This window comes from Camelina sativa, chromosome 9 (assembly GCF_030686135.1).
Source record: "Camelina sativa cultivar CO46 ecotype springtype chromosome 9, ASM3068613v1".
In the NCBI taxonomy this organism is placed as follows: domain Eukaryota; kingdom Viridiplantae; phylum Streptophyta; class Magnoliopsida; order Brassicales; family Brassicaceae; genus Camelina; species Camelina sativa.
In genome coordinates, this window is record NC_141888.1 from 26,107,670 (window position 1) to 26,125,880 (window position 18,211).

The 18,211-nt window shown below is 33.9% G+C and overlaps 3 protein-coding genes across 4 annotated transcripts; 2 read left to right on the forward strand and 1 right to left on the reverse strand.

The window, feature by feature from the left end:
- Positions 1–823: 823 nt before the first annotated feature.
- LOC104711429 (putative pectinesterase/pectinesterase inhibitor 34) lies at positions 824–5,188 on the forward strand. Its single transcript, XM_010428130.3, has 3 exons — positions 824–2,012; positions 2,189–2,325; positions 4,318–5,188. The coding sequence occupies exons 1-3, from the start codon at positions 1,036–1,038 to the stop codon at positions 5,013–5,015; spliced, it is 1,812 nt and encodes a 603-aa protein (XP_010426432.1). The 5' UTR covers positions 824–1,035; the 3' UTR covers positions 5,016–5,188.
- A 1,105-nt stretch (positions 5,189–6,293) lies between these two features.
- On the forward strand, positions 6,294–8,691 carry LOC104711427 (pentatricopeptide repeat-containing protein At3g49240, mitochondrial). The gene has a single exon (XM_010428128.3). The coding sequence runs from the start codon at positions 6,535–6,537 to the stop codon at positions 8,419–8,421; it is 1,887 nt and encodes a 628-aa protein (XP_010426430.1). The 5' UTR covers positions 6,294–6,534; the 3' UTR covers positions 8,422–8,691.
- Positions 8,692–8,697: 6 nt separating this feature from the next.
- Positions 8,698–11,646, reverse strand: LOC104711426 (protein DEFECTIVE IN MERISTEM SILENCING 3). Of its 2 annotated transcripts, XM_019229351.2 has the most exons (8): positions 11,488–11,646; positions 11,183–11,335; positions 10,637–10,910; positions 10,301–10,532; positions 9,961–10,152; positions 9,555–9,875; positions 9,231–9,450; positions 8,698–9,025 (listed from the first exon to the last, which is right to left on the reverse strand). In XM_019229351.2, exons 2-7 carry the CDS (start codon positions 11,201–11,203, stop codon positions 9,231–9,233), a joined length of 1,260 nt encoding a protein of 419 aa, XP_019084896.2. In that variant the 5' UTR covers positions 11,204–11,335; positions 11,488–11,646; the 3' UTR covers positions 8,698–9,025. The 2 variants fall into 2 exon arrangements, with proteins under 2 accessions (XP_019084896.2, XP_087320107.1); XM_087463981.1 differs by lacking the exon at positions 11,488–11,646 and having other exon boundaries at positions 11,183–11,345.
- Between the last annotated feature and the right edge of the window lie 6,565 nt (positions 11,647–18,211).

The following is an 18,211-nucleotide window of genomic DNA, read 5'->3' on the forward strand; positions in this document are numbered from 1 at the left end:
ATACTGCCCCACAGAATTTATTGAGTGTGTGAGATTTGAGAAAGAAGATCTACGATCTAAAACATATGTTTAGTTATTTATCAAATTACTTGATTAAAGTTTTGGTAAAAAGTCAAATGCATAAAGTAATAAGTATTTCACTATGAAATTTATTTGTTTTTAAAATAATTATTTTAGTATTTTTAACGAATTTTAATTATAAATCAAGTTTAATAAAGTTTTTGATATTTTAAAATATTTATATAATTATATATCACATTTATTTATGTTCCAACCGCTATTGCACCCGCTGGTCAACCAGTCGTAAACCTCCCGCAAACGCACCAATTTTAAACCGCTAAACCAGTCGTTCAAAACGCTTAATAACGCTTGAAATTGCAATCTCCCGCTTCCGCAATCTCCCGCAATCGCAACCACAACCGCAGCGTTTGAACCAGTCAAGCCCTAATTTAACCACCACCAACATTATTTTGATACTCCATTATATCGTAATGTTGGCTTTTAATGAACTGTCGAAACTGAACGGCGCAATTACTTGTATCTAGAAAAATTAGTACTAGTAAATAACTTTTAAAATATTCTCAAAACTTAAGTGTATGTGGTAGATTTTTTTCTTTTGATATTATATATTTTTTTAATACATGTCGATGAATAGAAAACAAAATACGATATACGTTATGGAAAAATAAAGATTTGAAAACATAATACGTGTGGTTTCAAGGAATTTTCTATTCAAAAAAATTATGTCGACGAATAACACAAGCTCACTATCAAACGAAAGAATAACACAAGTAATTAGAACTAGGAAACAAGTAAATTGATAAAGCAAATTTTGTTCTTATGGTAAAATGAATAATTCAATGACGCGTGTCCCACCAATAAGCACCACTCACTCTCAAGTCCTCAATATATACTTCACATACAATCCTTTCACTCTTATATATAAATACCACACAGTCACACACATTGTTTTAGAATGTAAATAAAAACACAACCAAACTGAGTAAAGAAGAGACACTAAACCAAGAAACAAAAATGGGATACGAAAGGCTCGGACCATCCGGAGCAACTGGTTCGGTCACGAAATCCACTACTACTACTACAGCTCCGATCTTAAACCAAGTTGCCACGTCATCACAACCGGAGAACAACCATCGGAGAAGCAAGAAGAAGCTTGTAGTGTCATCAATCGTCTTAGCCATCGCACTCATCCTCGCCGCCGGGATATTCGCCGGAGTAAGATCACGTCTCAAACTAAACCAATCCGTCCCAGGCCTAGCTCGTAAACCAAGCCAAGCTATCTCTAAAGCTTGTGGGTTAACTCGTTTCCCCGAGTTATGCGTTGACTCACTCTTGGACTTCCCTGGCTCACTCGACGCTTCCTCCTCCAAAGATCTAATCCACGTGACGGTGAACATGACGCTTCACCACTTCAGCCACGCTCTCTACTCATCCTCCTCCTTCTCCTTCGTCGACATGCCGCCACGTGCTCGCTCAGCTTACGATGCTTGCGTCGAGCTGCTAGACGATTCAGTCGACGCGCTATCACGCGCGCTTTCCTCAGTCGCATCATCCTCAGCGAAGTCGCAAGACGTTACAACGTGGCTTAGCGCGGCTCTGACGAACCACGACACGTGCACAGAAGGTTTCGAAGACGTCGACGACGGTAAAGTGAAGGATCAGATGACGGCGGCGTTAAAGAATCTCTCGGAGCTAGTTAGCAACTGTCTCGCGATATTCTCGGCGAGTCACGAAGGAGACGATTTCGCCGGAGTGCCGATACAGAACAGGAGGCTGTTGGGAGCGGTGGAGGAGGAGGAAAAGGACGAGAAGTTCCCGAGATGGATGAAGAGAAGAGAGCGTGAGATATTGGAAATGCCGGTATCTCAGATACAAGCTGATATTATCGTCTCGAAAGACGGTAACGGCACGTGCAAAACCATATCGGAAGCTATCAAGAAAGCTCCTCAGAACAGTACTCGCCGGACTATCATCTACGTCAAGGCCGGAAGGTACATTTACCCTTTTACCCTTCGCATTTACCAATGTTTTTATATTAATGACTGTTGCGTCCGTGAATGACGAAAGTGAATACTTAAAATACCTGTACGGAAGGTTTAATAATTGCGTATCTGACTCTTACTGTGATCTCTGTGTTTTATTATTTTTGTTATTTGGGAAAAAAAAGATATGAAGAGAACAACCTCAAGGTCGGTAGGAAAAAGATAAATCTGATGTTCGTTGGAGATGGGAAGGGTAAAACTGTCATTTCAGGAGGGAAAAGCATATTTGACAACATTACTACTTTCCACACGGCGTCGTTTGGTGAGTTTTCTTAATAAACCTCACTCTTCCTTTTTACCATTACCTTTTTTCACTTTTTGGAACTCGTTTCAAATAATACAACAATAATGATAAATAGTTTAAACTTTAAAGTGAAAACAAACACGTAGAACCAATGTTACTATTGCAATTAAAAAAAAATACAAGGAAGATGTATAAACTGATACACTAATCTTTTGAAGATCTTTTTAGTGCCATAAAAGAAAATTTTAAAGATCTTTTTGTGTTGATTAAAATCTTAAAAGGGAGCTACACGGTGGTCAACATTTATGATATAATAAATGTTCCTTTTCTTTTGCCGTGGTTTAATATATACTTTTTGATATACATATTTTTTTTTACTGAAAAGGGTATTTTATTAATATATAAAAGTTAAGGAATGAAGAATATATATATACTTTGAGGAGAATTACTGGAATCAGATACGTGAAGAGGGGCCATGAGCTAGGCTGTCTATAGATATCGGATTGATAGGGGTTTTTTATAAAAAAAAAGTGTCTGATTTTAGATTCTCTTAAATTCAGAAATTTTTACGAATATTAGTTGTCTTTTCACCACTTGTGTGTTTATATTCTTTCATATGAATTATGGACCACTAAAAGAAAGCTATATATTTTATGTAAAACTTGTAAATAGTAGTAGTAGTAATGTACTCGAACCAGTAACAAAGTCAATATAATGGACCACTAATTTTTTGTAAAATAGTGATATTTGATTCCTTTTTTCCTGTTTTGGTATTTTCTCAAACTTTTTCGCCGAAGGCACACTCAGTAATCCATTTTTAAAATTATATATTTTCTTTTAGTCGTTTCTTTCATATAAACCAGTTTTGAAACAAACGTCATTTACCCATTTTCGACCACTTCGGCTAAAGAAGAACCTTCTTACCGCAGACTGAAACTTTAATTTACTTTTGACCAACTTTTCTATCGCGCATGCTTGTTAAGACTTAAGACCTAAGTTGTAGTTCTTACGTAAGTTTACTTGTTATGTTCTAGTCTTCTAGAGAAAACCATGATATGGTTCTTCGAAAACCATTGAAAATTCAAAATCAATCATCATATAAACTATCATAAAAATCTAAACAAATGTACTTGTTTGGGAAGTTCTAGTTTAGCAACAGTTTCGGTTCGGCTCAGTATTTTAGAAAACTTCAATTTGATCTGATCTTATAATGCTTTCTCGGTAGCAGTATACACCTATTTATTGGATTGACTTTTCCATATGATTACGATTGAATTCGGTTAGGTAAAACACACTAACACTGAATCGGACATCCTATGTGATGCTGCCGCTTATCCAACTACAACTCACATGCATGTTGTTGTGGTTCTTATGTTCATTAAATACACACAACTCAAATCATAGAACATTCTTTTGATAAAAAAATTGTTTAAATACTACTTTACATTCATCTTCTATGCCATTTCCTAAATACCCACATCCACTTACGCTCATAAATAAATGCATACTTGATACTCTATATATGTATGCATTGCATATATGTACACACACGCACACATGAAAATACAGATATGCAAACACAAATAGAAGAATATGAGCGTATCGTAAGGTTCGAAGTTAGGCCGCGCAATTACTGACCACACATATTTGTATATAAAAAAACATGCATGATGGGAGACAGAGAAGAGTAGCATTTATTAACATATATAGTTGGAGGTGGGTCATGGCTCATTATTTAGTTGAACGCGTTAGAGACCACTAGCTCACTAGTTTTGTTAATTTGCATACAACATTTCTAGGTAACGACATTTCTCGCATACTAGTTTTTACTTTAATTACATATAAATATTTATTTGAAATGGTTTCGTCTGACTGCATTTGTTGCGTCTATATTTAGCCCTTAAACATGTACATGTAGTTTTTGGACCTTTCTAAATATTTTTATTTAAAGAGTTAGTAAAGCACAAAACATAATTATGCTTTTTCTTGTTTTGTTTTTTTTTTTTCCAGCTGCGACGGGAGCTGGATTTATTGCAAGGGACATCACATTCGAAAATTGGGCCGGTCCAGCAAAGCACCAAGCCGTGGCTCTCCGCATTGGAGCTGATCACGCGGTGATCTACCGATGCAATATAATCGGTTACCAAGACACACTTTACGTCCATTCAAACCGCCAATTCTTTCGTGAATGCGATATCTACGGTACTGTCGATTTTATCTTCGGGAATGCAGCTGTGGTGCTTCAAAACTGTAGCATCTACGCACGTAAACCCATGGATCTTCAGAAAAACACAATCACGGCTCAAAACAGAAAAGACCCGAACCAAAACACGGGAATATCGATACATGCGTCAAGGGTTTTAGCCACATCCGATCTCCAAACGACAAACGGTAGTATCCAAACATTTCTAGGCCGACCGTGGAAGCTATTCTCTAGGACGGTGTATATGATGTCGTATATCGGTGGTCATGTACACACGAGAGGTTGGCTCGAGTGGAACACAACATTTGCTTTAGATACGTTATACTACGGAGAGTATATGAACAGTGGACCGGGGTCAGGTCTCGGGCAACGAGTGAAGTGGCCTGGGTATCGAGTCATCAATTCAACTGCCGAGGCAAACCGGTTCACGGTGGCAGAATTTATATACGGTTCGTCGTGGTTGCCTTCGACCGGAGTTTCGTTCTTGGCCGGATTAAACATATAGATAGAGAAAACTGAAATGCTTATGTTTTTTCCGATGAATTGTTTCATTCTTACTGGTCCTTATATTAATGGACATATATCATTAATCCTATAAATATATATATATTTTAACTTTTAATTGTATTTTCTCAAGAGGTATTATTCAATAAGATCGTCTCGAGGGTAATTCCATTATTTTTCTTGGCAAGATCTATGATCCAACTCGATCGGTGGGATTACCACCATACAAAATTTTTTAACTAGTTTGAATTACATACATTTTGTCCTTAAAACGAAAATAAAATAAAATTTACTTTTAATTATTTTGTGTGTGTGTGTGACAACAAAACGAGAGCTAAAAAGTCCAGCGACATTATTTTCTTGAAAACCGACTAAATGGGGTCGAAAAGACTGACTATTAAACACGAATTGTATTCAAACAGTTTAATATTGCTTTTAAAACAATAATTTCAAGCATATAAAAAACAAATAAGTATGAATTGGATGTGTCGGTGCTGATGTGGTGGTGAGAGCGACTGAAAGAGGAACCGAATAGGTCACGGCCGATGACCGACACTGACAGTAGGGTCCACGATTTTGGGAACCTTATGTTCTACTCGTTCCTTCCATGTTCTGTGACTTAACTATCAATATTTCAATAATACCAAAACACCAATTTCGTCACTTTCCAAATTAATAAACATGTTTTCTTACGTTATACTCCTATTACATATCATTGAGATAACATTCACAAAAGAAAATTGACGACACAAAGTATAGCTAAGTTACGTAACCTCTAGTGGTTTATTAGCCTCACGTCAGCAATTTGAACCTGCTAAAGTCAAATTATATATATACGTCAAATAAGAACCCAAGTGTAAACCCAAATTACCCATCTATCATAAGTCCCATAACTAATTAGTTATATATAGTAGTATAGTACTACTTTTCAGGAAAAAATTTAATGACCCCAACATCTAGCATACTTATTTTGTGAAATAAAAATCCAAAAAACAAGAACCCTATGATTGAATAATTCATCTTAGAGTTAAAAGATCAAAATTTACGTCTCTTCAAAGCGATTTTAAATGTTTTCGAATTTGAGATATTCGGTTAGTAAAAGACAGCCCAAATATATTCTTCCATTTTGCTTCAAAAATTCAAAAAATTCAAAAAATATATTATGAGATCAAATCTTTTTTTTTTTTGGTTTTCTTTTTCTTTTAACAATTTCAATACTATTTGGAAAAAAAAATTTCATCAATTCCTAATGGTTACAGATTATTTGTTAAATGTGATATAGTTATTTCACCTAGTGGAAACAACAATGGATCGCTACAAAAACTCGAGCTGGCGGCCCAAAAGAGCCCATATCTGAATGGCCACACCAACACTCACTTATCCTCGTTCCCAAACAACCCCTAAACCTCATCGTCTCCACACTCCTAAAACCCTAACAAGAACCCTTTAGCTCTTCTCATTTCCTTTTCAAAGGAACCATTTTCCCAAATCCCACTGAGAAATCTCAAACATTTCCAACCATGTCGATCTCCAAAGCCGCCTTTTTCAACCACCTCCAAACACTAGCGAGATCCTACCGTCCCCGTGTCCCGCCGCAGCCATTTCTCGCCGTCCGATTCATGTCATTCGCGACCCAAGAAGAAGCCGCCGCTGAACGTCGTCGTCGTAAGCGTCGTCTTCGTATGGAGCCACCGGTTAACTCGTTCAACAGATCTCAGCAGCAATCACAAATCTCTAGACCGATTCAGAACCCTAACGTCCCCAAATTGCCTGACTCTGTGGCTGCTGTCGTAGGGAAACGCCTCGATCTCCATAACCACATCCTGAAACTGATCCGAGAGAATGATCTTGAAGAAGCTGCTCTGTACACTCGTCACTCTGTGTATTCGAATTGCCGGCCGACGATTTTTACAGTGAACGCTGTTTTAGCGGCGCAGCTTCGGCAAGCCAAGTATGGAGCGCTTCTGCAATTGCATGGATTCATTAACCAAGCTGGTATCGCACCTAATATCATCACTTACAATTTGATTTTCCAGGCTTATCTTGATGTTAGGAAACCTGAGATTGCGTTGGAGCATTACAAGTTGTTTATAGAGAACGCTCCGTTGAATCCTTCCATTGCTACTTTTAGGATTTTGGTTAAGGGTTTAGTTAGTAATGATAATCTTGAGAAAGCTATGGAGATTAAGGAAGATATGGGTGTTAGAGGTTTTGTTGCAGACCCTGTTGTTTATAGTTATCTTATGATGGGGTGTGTGAAGGCTTCTGATGCTGATGGTGTGTTAAAGCTTTATGAGGAGTTGAAGGAGAAGTTTGGTGGGTTTGTTGAGGATGGTGTGGTTTATGGGCAGTTGATGAAGGGGTATTTCATGAAGGGGATGGAAAAAGAAGCCATGGAGTTTTATGAGGAAGCTACTGGAGAGAATTCAAAGGTAAGGATGAGTGCTATGGCGTATAACTATGTGCTGGAGGCTTTGAATGAGAATGGGAAGTTTGATGAGGCTTTGAAGTTGTTTGATGCGGTGAAAAAGGAACATAACCCGCCGAGGCGTTTGGCTGTAAATTTGGGAACTTTTAATGTGATGGTTGATGGGTACTGTGCAGAAGGAAAGTTTGGGGATGCTGTGGATGTTTTCAGGCAAATGGGTGATTTTAGGTGTAGTCCTGATGCTTTATCGTTCAACAATTTGATAAATCAGCTGTGCGACAATGGATTGTTGGCTGAGGCTGAGAAGCTTTATGGTGAAATGGATGAGAAAAAGGTGAAGCCTGATGAGTACACATTTGGGTTGTTAATGGATACTTGTTTCAAGGAAGGTAAGATAGATGAAGGAGCTGCGTATTACAAAACAATGGTTGAGTCTAACTTAAGACCGAACTTGGATGTGTATAACCGATTGCAAGATCAGTTGATTACAGCCGGGAAACTCGATGATGCAAAATCCTTCTTCGATATGATGGTGAGCAAACTCAAGATGGACGATGAGGCTTACAAATTCATCATGAGGGCGTTAAGTGAAGCTGGTAGAATCGATGAGATGCTCAAGATTGTGGATGATATGCTAGATGATGAGACGGTCAGAGTGAGTGAGGAAATACAAGAGTTTGTGAAAGAAGAGCTGAGGAAAGGAGGAAGAGAGGGAGATCTGGAGAAACTAATTGAAGAGAAAGAGAGATTGAAAGCAGAGGCAAAGGCGAAAGAGTTAGAAGAAGCAGAAGCAAAGAAGAAGAGTCAACAAATTAACATAGCTTCATTAATAACTCCAAAAGTAGTGGAAGCAAAGAAAGAAGAGGCAAAGCTGCAATGGGAAAATGAAAATGGTGGTGTTGAAGAAGCCGATGTGGTGGAGATGACTGAAGGAGTAGAAGCAGGTGGATCAACCGGTCAGGATCTGCCTTCTTGCTGATGGTCTTTTAGTACTTAATTAGAGTCTCTATTTATCTTCCTATTATTTAACTTTATGTAATTAGGGATTTGGTTGGGACAATAAGCTATAATTTGTCACTTGCTATAATGCAGGTTTGGCAAAATCCTTTTTTCTTTTTCAAGTTTGCTTCTGCTATTTTCTTAACATGTTCTGTAGCTACTTTGGCCATTTGTTTTACATCATGTCTGTGTATACGTTTCTTTAATAATCTGACAGTTTGAAGTTAATAGTGAACGAGATGTTTGGGAACATTGATTTTCAAATTTCCGTACAGGAAACAACAGAAACATATCATCATTAGAAAATTTTAGATTATATACACACACGGTCAAGTCAAAACCAAAACAAATAAAAGTCCAGAAACGCAGAACCGAAGCTAACCGTTCTATACCAAACCGTTTTACTACCATTCCAGAAAATTTATTTAAATCTATCATCTGATTATAGGCTTTTCCATAGTAAAACATCAAAAAGTTAAGCTGGAAACAAGTTTTTATAGTCAAAATAGGATTCCTTTAGGAGGAAGGGTCACTGTCACTTAGAGTTCCATGCGCCTTTGCTTCTATCTGGGTGTGTTCATTTGCTGGGGCACCACAACATATAAACAGATCAATGTTAGCCATAGAAACTTTTCAGGTAGAGATATTTGAAGCTTTGAGTTAAAACCGAAACAAAGATATGATCATATAGACGATTCCATGATTTGCTTCAACGGACATATCAAAGTTTGGACTTAGGTTGAAGCATCTTAACTATGATAGAAGAGACATGAGAATAAGTCTCACTACCTAATTTGTGGATGAACTCTGAGTCAAGCATAGAACAAACTCTTCTTTCTTCTTGCCAAAGTTGAGGACAGCATGCTCACGGAGAACTTGCTCTCGCTTAATGTCCTCCAGCGTCTTGTCCTTCTTCCATCTCAGCTCTTTCATTTTCTTTTCTGTCTCATTATAGTTGTCCATTGTGCCTGAAGCAATTGGCTTCGCAAATCTCACGCTCACCTCATCACTGAAAATTGCATTGGTTTTAGGACAGTGGAAAACAGCAAGAAGAAAAGATAAGAACCCAAAGAGGGAAATAAGTTTCGGTTTATAAGATTGTGAGAATGTTACCGGTTTCCAAGGTTGATGATCCCCGGTGTCCTGATGATTCCTCCATCCAAAGATACTGCACCATCACTTATGCATGGGAGAGCACTAACCATATCGACCCTTGTTTTGTAAACTTGAAGGCGGGAGAATAGACTGTAGAACAAGGTCTCACGAAGACCATATCCATATGATGTGACACAGAGCAAGTAAGCTGGATCGATTTGTATCATATTCACTGCAAATCCGAGAAACCCGGGAGGACACTCACCATTAGGCAATCTTGGTTTCAGAAGATCAAGCCTTCTTTGCGGATCATGAGCTATGTGCTTACCAACATACGGCCTAGAAGTCATCAAATGAAGTTATTAGACAAGGATTACAGATGGAAGTGTATCTAATTAAATTTGTAATACATCAATATTAGTACCTCAGGTTCTCAAGGCAGATGACATCAAAATTGTCTTCAATCGTTCTGCCAATTGAAGCGCCAAGTCCGTGAAGGCCAGCATTTCTATCAATGTTGCCTTGGTTGTCATAACTCTCTAAAGCTGTAACATTGTCATAATTCTTGCATACAACTGCCAACATCAAGCGAGTCCCTAAATAATTCGACAAAATCCTGCATTTTTAAAATACCACGAGAGAAACTAGTCAGTTTACAGATTACAAAAAAAAAAACATAGCAAGAAAGGCTTGTAACAATAGAAACAGTGACACTGAGAATTTGAAGGTAAACTGAAAAAGTGACAGTGAGAAATGGAACTAACTGGCTGAGGTTCTCATCATTGACCTTCGCAAGTTTCGCTACAACACCAACAACACCTTTTGTCTGCATCCACTGAGAAGCCTGAGCGCCATGACTAGTCTCAACTAGACCTAAAACTCCAGCAGCTGATTTTGCGTGGCGAAGGATCTGTTCATTAATATCTTCACCTTGAAGATTGGCATCAGAGTTTTCACTTGTAGGAGCAGGAGACGACTGAAGCTTGCTCATTTGAACTGCAAAAGAAAATGAAACAAAGACATTTGTAATTCACAAGAAAATCTCAATCCAAAAAACAACAACAAGTAGCTGACATGCAGCTATATGCAATCTCAAGAACCTTGCAAGTCGAGGATTGCTTCATCCAATTTGGTTTTCTGAGCCTTGAGAAACTTGAGGTTATCCTCATGTTGTTTGATTTTGTTACCCATAACTTCAAGATCAGACTGAAGCCTCTTGGAATTGAAAATAGCAAACTCAGCTTGAGCAATGCCTCCTCCTCCTACTCCTCCTCCATTCTGAGTTTCACCTCTTGGAACTGGTGAAGATTGGTCCAACCCCATCATCATCGGCGATGGATCTCGAACATTCGAAGGAGTGCTCTGGAACGAAATCTACAATTCGATACAACAAAACAAAAAAACCCTGAATCAAAATCCAATCTTTCATAAACCCTCAAAAATACATCCAATGTTCGCATGCAATCAGAAAAAGAAGCGAAATTTGGAGAGTAGATACAGTAATATACAAGAAAGTTCGAGTCTTTCGACTCCAGATTCACAGAAATCGCAGAGAGATGTTGATCGCGTTAGAGAGATTATAGACTTTAAAGTTCAGATTTTTACGAGTTATCACGGTGAGATTAAAGAGAGATTCTTCAACTAACCTGATGACCAGACGGATACATTGCTCCCACAGCTTCAATGTTATCACCGGAGAATCTCTCTATCTCTCTCACTCTCTCTCTCTGCTTTGGCTTCTTCTCCCGTCTCACTGAGTCTTGCGAGGATTTTGATTTTGCAGGTTTTTTAGTCTTCTTCTGAAATAAAATCAGCCAGGTGTGACGTTTTTTAATTAAAAATATACCCCAAAGTAATAAAAAGATTTTTTTTTGTCAACTATGATTTTGGGAATTTGGCAAAAAATGCAAAGAAAAACTTCATAGAAATAAATGTTTGATAAAAAAAAAACCTTCTCTCTCTTATCTCACTTCTATCCTTTAGAGAGAGAAGGCGATTTCCGGTTAACCGGAATTTTATTTCTATTTTTTGTTTTATATATAGTTTTCTGACTATGTTCGGATCTAGCTTTCCATTTAGTTGGTTTTCTATACTATTAATTAGGGAGTACACATAAAATAAAAATAAAAAATTATAACATATATCCATGTTGTCAAACAGACCTACTTGCCTACATAATTTTTAAAAATAAAACAACAGATGATTTATTTTAAGAAATCTTGAAATAAATCAGTAATTAATTTACCAAATATCTAAAATTTAGGGATTATTTCTAAAACTAAGCTTATATATTTAATTAGATCGGTTTAATAGAAATTGCAAAATCTAGACAGTTAATTCATTATCCAAATTGAATCATCCATATAGATTCAAACATATGTATATGTATTAACTGAAAAATAAATAAGATTTTATATAGATTTTTGCTGTTTTAAAAGTAAAAGTAAAAAATGTTTAGCCTGACTCTTTCCACCCTATAAATAGAGTAATCGATTTAACATTCACATATCATATAAATCATTCTACACTATTTGTGTATCTCTTTGTTTCTGCAGAAGAAAAAAAATGTATGTGTCTTAGTATTTAAATTTGCATATGCATATTGCTAACATCTACTATATTCTTTTTTTAGTTAACCAATATTATGTTCTATGTTCTGTTTATCATTTATTATTCTTATGAATTGTTAAATTTATAATTTTCTGTCGTGTACATAAGCATATACAAGTCAAGATCTTTTTCGAAAGCATATATTTTTTACCTAGAGATTGTATATAAGGGAGGATTGTGGTATGAACGAATGTTCATCCAATTGACATAGCATTTGTAAAACAAGAAAATTACCTTTAATTGCTTAAAAGAAGTCCACATTTTTCATATGAATCCGGTAAACCACAAAATACTATATTAGTGTTTGTTTTCTTCAGTTTTTATATAGATTTATTTAAGAAAACTCTATAGAAAATTCTTATTAGGGTATATAGTTGAGCCTTGATTTAACATTATCAATTTACTTTAGAAACCAACACATAAAAGTACAATTTAATCTTCTATGACTAAATTGTAAATTTGTAATCAGCTGTATGTATTAAATTATATTATTTTTTTTATTTTTTCAAATATATGATGTGAACAATCTTTTTTTAAATGACACTATAACTGGGGATGTATATATGGAAAAGAAAACAAACAACACACATCAGTGGCGGATCCAGAAAACAAATTGGTATGGGGCACATATTATTAATTAATAATTTAAAAATTTATATAAAAAATATTAAATAAAAATAATTTCTAATTACTTTTAATATATTAAAATTATAAAATCAGAAGAGAGACAAAATTATTTTGGTTTCTAAATATACTTAATTACATATATCATATAGTATATATAATTTATTTGCTAAGCTACAAATCTTAACAAACATGTAATTTTTTTTATAAAAACTATAATCGACATTTATAAAATATCACATAAATCCAAACTCTATGAAAAAACTACAAAAGAGATAATAAAATGTTTACTTAGTTACCTATTTTAGTAAAAAATTTATAATTCAAATCTAATCTTTACAGTTTCAAAATAATAATTTTGTTTCAAAAGCCAAAATGGAATTACAATGGTTAAAGTAAAAGTATAAAACTAACATCTATTTGAGAAACTATAAAGTATAAATGGAATAAGAAAATTCGATCAGAAAAAAAAGGAAAAAAAAACATGTTAGAACTTAGAAAAGACACTAAAAAGGATATGTAACAAGAAAAAATATCGGACAATAACTAAAATAAAAGGGAAAACGTCCTATTTCCCCCTCGTAACTATCATATCGTACTAGATACACTCCGATCTTTGACCTCGTTCTATATCTCCCTCAAACTAAACTGCTCCACCTATTTTTACCCGAATCCATAGTTTTATTTTTATTTCCCCATCGGAATATCATATATTATCTATTACCCCATGAAACTTGGTTAATATACGGTTTACTGTTGGTTTACTATTTGACTAACCAACTAATGAACTTATTTAACCAGATTAAACCAAAATTCAACCCAATTACAAAACTAAACCTAAAAAACTCTAAAATCAAAAATTCCCAAATCGATTTGTCTTCTTCTTCCTCTCGTTTTCTTCTTTTCAAAACCCTGCAAACAATCATAAAAAGACAGATAATCAAAACAATGACTTTTAAGTACACATATACCTAAAAACAAATTATTCTGTTTATAAAAGTATATATTTTCGACAATCCAGCGATTATTGGAGAACCAACAAGAAGTCTAACCATATACGCAGATGACAAAAGACCATCTTCAAAGTTGGTTAAGCTAAACTCTCCAGTCTCCCCTGTATCAACACAAAAATAGAGAAAGAGAGAGATCAATAATCGTTTTTAAATTCACACAATCCATAACAAAAATTATAAATTAATTCCACATAGTCACGCTGAAGAGAGAAAGAGAGAGAGAGAGAGATGGACTTTGAAAAATCTACCAAAGAAATAAACAAAATTGCTGAGAGATTGTGATATTCTTTTATCCGTTTGTAGAGAGATCAATATGCACTCGATCCAAAAAACAAAAATCCAGGAATCGTGTCAGTGTTTGCAGATTCAAGAGCTCCTTCATGGAGAATAAGTACATTTTTTTCAGCTTGACTCGTTGTAGACTCCAGATTAGCTATCAGCTAAGCCTAAGCATTGGTGAATATATGTTTTGATTTTCGATATCCTTATTCTTCTCATTCTCTATAACAATTTAATGTTCTTTACCTCAAAATTGTTCATGATTTGTTCTTCTGGTTTAGCCGTTTAGGGTTTTTACAAAACAAATTTAGGGATTTTTGATTTCGAGTGAAGAACATGACGGGTCGGGTTGTATATGTTACTTGGGTTATAAATTGATTTCATACCGGTTTTATGTGGGTTTATAATCAGATTTAATTTCAAAACCATTTAAACCAAAGTCAATGGAGAAATAGCAATAGAATTATGGATTCGGGTAAAAATAGGTAAAGCAGTTAAGTTTGAGAGAAATACAGAACGAGGTCAAAGATCGGAGTGGATATGGTACGATATAATAGTTCCGAGGGGGAAATAGGACGTTTCCCCAAAATAAAACAATAAAAGTATCTGACAAAAAATATAAAAAGATGAAGAAAGCAGACAAAAGTTCTAAATCTGGGCATCGAACAAGACACCCGAAACTTAGAGTGGGACACTACGTAACCATACAAGCTACATGATCACAATAACAACTAATCCCTTAAATGAAATTTAAGTTAGTATGGGGCACGTGCCACACCCCATGACACTGTAGATCCGCCCCTGACACACATAGCAGTAAAACTTTATAACATGAGTACATTGAAATTTGTTTTTAAGTCATCATTATCTTTAAAAAGGCTATAAAATTTAAAAAAATATTACTTTGCAAAATACCACATAAGATTAGAAAATTTAGATAACAACTTATTTTTAATCATTTCCAGGCCAACCGCTGGTCTGATCCAAGTTTTAAAGTACTGATTAACACTCAAACACCCAAATATATATAAACCAAAATGAAACTGAACCAAAAACCAAAATGACAAAAATTGGGTTACGGATGTTATACTAAATAAATATGTTTACACATACTAAATAAATAATTCTAACTCTTGACATGTTCTATAACATGATAAAATACATTTAATGTTCTCAAATAAATCTTACTATTTTCAATTGAACTAGCATAAGTTCAAAATAAAATAAAAATAAAAAATACATAAAATATGTTCTATAACAGTTAAAATATTATAAAAAACATCTATACTAGTAATTGGGGAGCACACTTAGGGATACAAAAAAAACAAAAAAAAACATGACATATATCCATGTTGCCAAACATGTTCAATTACTTATATAATTAAAAATAAAAAATAAACAATATATGGTAAACAAAATCTGTTAGTCAAAAATCTAATATTTATGGAAACAATAATTACGAATTTAATTGTAAAATAAAAATTGCCCTATATTTTTGGAAATGGTTTAAAGTTTAAAGTTTGCTTCCATAATAATCAAAGAATTTAAATCAAAAATTATATATATATATATATATATATATATATATATATATATCAATTAATTGGGAGCACACTTAGGGATACCAAAAAAAAACATGACATATATCCATGTTGCCAAACATGTTCAATTACTTATATAATTAAAAATAAAAAAAATAAACAATATATGGTAAACAAAAACTGTTAGTCAAATATCTAATATTTATGGAAACAATAATTACAAAATTAATTATAAAATAAAAATTACCCTATATTTTTGGAAATGTTTAAAGTTTAAAGTTTGCTTCCATACTAATCAAAGAATTTAAATCTAAAATTATATATATATATATATATATATATATATAAACATATTTGATTTGGTTTTAAATTGTGAGATATTTACAGAAATAACAAATCAATTTAATACAATTAGATATAAACAAATAATCATATATCTATCTATAATATTAATTAGGGAGCACACTTAGGGATAAAAAAAACAAAAAAAAACATGACATATATCCATTTAAACAAAGAATCAGAAATTTCATTTAAAATAATTAATTACAAAGTTATATTTTGAATCTGTAATTTTTATGAATGCAACCTTTACAACTTTGAAAAAGTTTTTTATTACTTCTACATGATCAAATTGAATTGCATATACTGTTTTGACTCATTATTTTTTTATTTTTCTTTTATTTTTACCAAACTAATAATAATATTAGTTTTTAAATATTTTTAATTTCATTTTTTTATTTTATCAATACTTATTATAATGGACTTCTATAATTATGGCTCCTAAAGACTTTGGGTTCAATTAAATTAGAAACATTTATGTTTTCTGTCAAAATTTATATATTATAGGTATTCTCACTATTTTTAATAAATTATCTAATATGAACAATTTAAACAAATTTTAAAAGTTTAAAAAACCCTGCACAAAAGTGCGGGTTGGTCCATAGGTTTAGTTCACACGAAATTAACCCCAAGTAATTTTAGTTTTACTAATACATAACTAATTAAAAAATTTAATGTACAGAAAAGATCAGATAGGAGACGGGAACAAGTAATTTAAAAAAAAATAAAAACATTATATAAACTATTTTTCATAGAAAAAAAAACAAGAAATAAATATATCAAGATGAGATTATAAAATTACGATAGTTAAAAATTTATTATGAATCAAAAATTTATGGTGAAGCGGTTATTATTTCAAACGTTTAGAAATTAGATGAAGGTAAACCAATATAAGTTTATGTTATAAATGTTATACCAAATAATTATATTTATAAATAAAATGTTATGTGGATGTGAATCTTTTACCTACTTCCTTATTTGTTGGACTAAAATATACAATCTCAAATTGATAAAATATTATTAAAACTACGGTTATAAGATAAAAAAGAGACATACATATATTTGATGGAACGGGTTCCAGAAACACCTAAACAAATATACTATCTTTCTCTTACTATTTTTTAATGTACTTAAAATCATCTTCTTTCCAAAGAAAACTGAAAATAATTAGGTACAAAGTTAGATTATAAATGTTAATAATATTTTTAACATTCATAATTACAAATGTAACTCCGCATAATCTAAACCTAATTACAAACTTAGTTTTTTTAAAATTAACCCCGCACGTATGTGCGGGTCCAATCCCTAGTTCTGACTAAGTTAGGATTTAATTTTCTTTTTTTTTCTCCCCTCTTTCTACATGATTTTCAGATCTAATTCCGTTTGCTATAGACTGGATTAACTGTTGGCTTGATTCTTCTCCAAAGATATCTTCACCACTAAAATCTTCGTCGTTCAGGATCGAAGTTGACCTCATCCTTAGGTCTTAGGTGGAGCTTCTTCTTGGAGTTGCGATTGAGTTAAAGTAAGGGAGATCCAGTATATTTGCAACGGTCAACGCTGTAGAAGGAAGGTCCCAAAGACGTGTTTCCAAGTCTTTATCTGGTGGACAAGATAGTTGCTGGTGTAAAGATTAGATGTTCGAAATCTCAAGTCCTTACCTGATTAATAAGAACGTCGCAGGACGCCGACACAAACAAACGGCGGTGAGCAATTGATGGTGATCCATCGGTTATCTCACCTCTGCTGTATATTGATGGGCCCTCTTGTTTTTTGCACCTACACGTTTCAGATATGTGTCATCTTTGTAGTAGGGTTCATCTAGTTTTTTTGCTTTAAAAAGGCTTTGTACACGTCTCTTTTAATTTGCCTGTTTATAGGCTTAGTTTTAATAAAACGAATGGTCGACAAAAAAAAAAAAGAAATACCTGTTTGATTATTGTCTTGTGAAAAATATCAGTTTTTATGTTTAGAGAAGAAGAAAATAACGAAAATACTCTTTTATTATATATAAGAGGAGAATTGTAGAGGCGGGCAAATTCAAATGATCGACGGTAATGCTGATGGGACATGCATTAATGGTAGCGTGTCTCTGTTAATTAAGTGTTTTAGTGTGTTAAAAAGAGTTAATGATAGTTAATGATGCCATTATTCAAGAGTAAACCTAAACAGATCTGAAGAACGCGATTGGTGAAAAGAAGGTAGAGTTGGTGATGGTCGAAAAATCGAAGGTATGTCTTCGCATTTAATATTGGCGTTTTCCAAA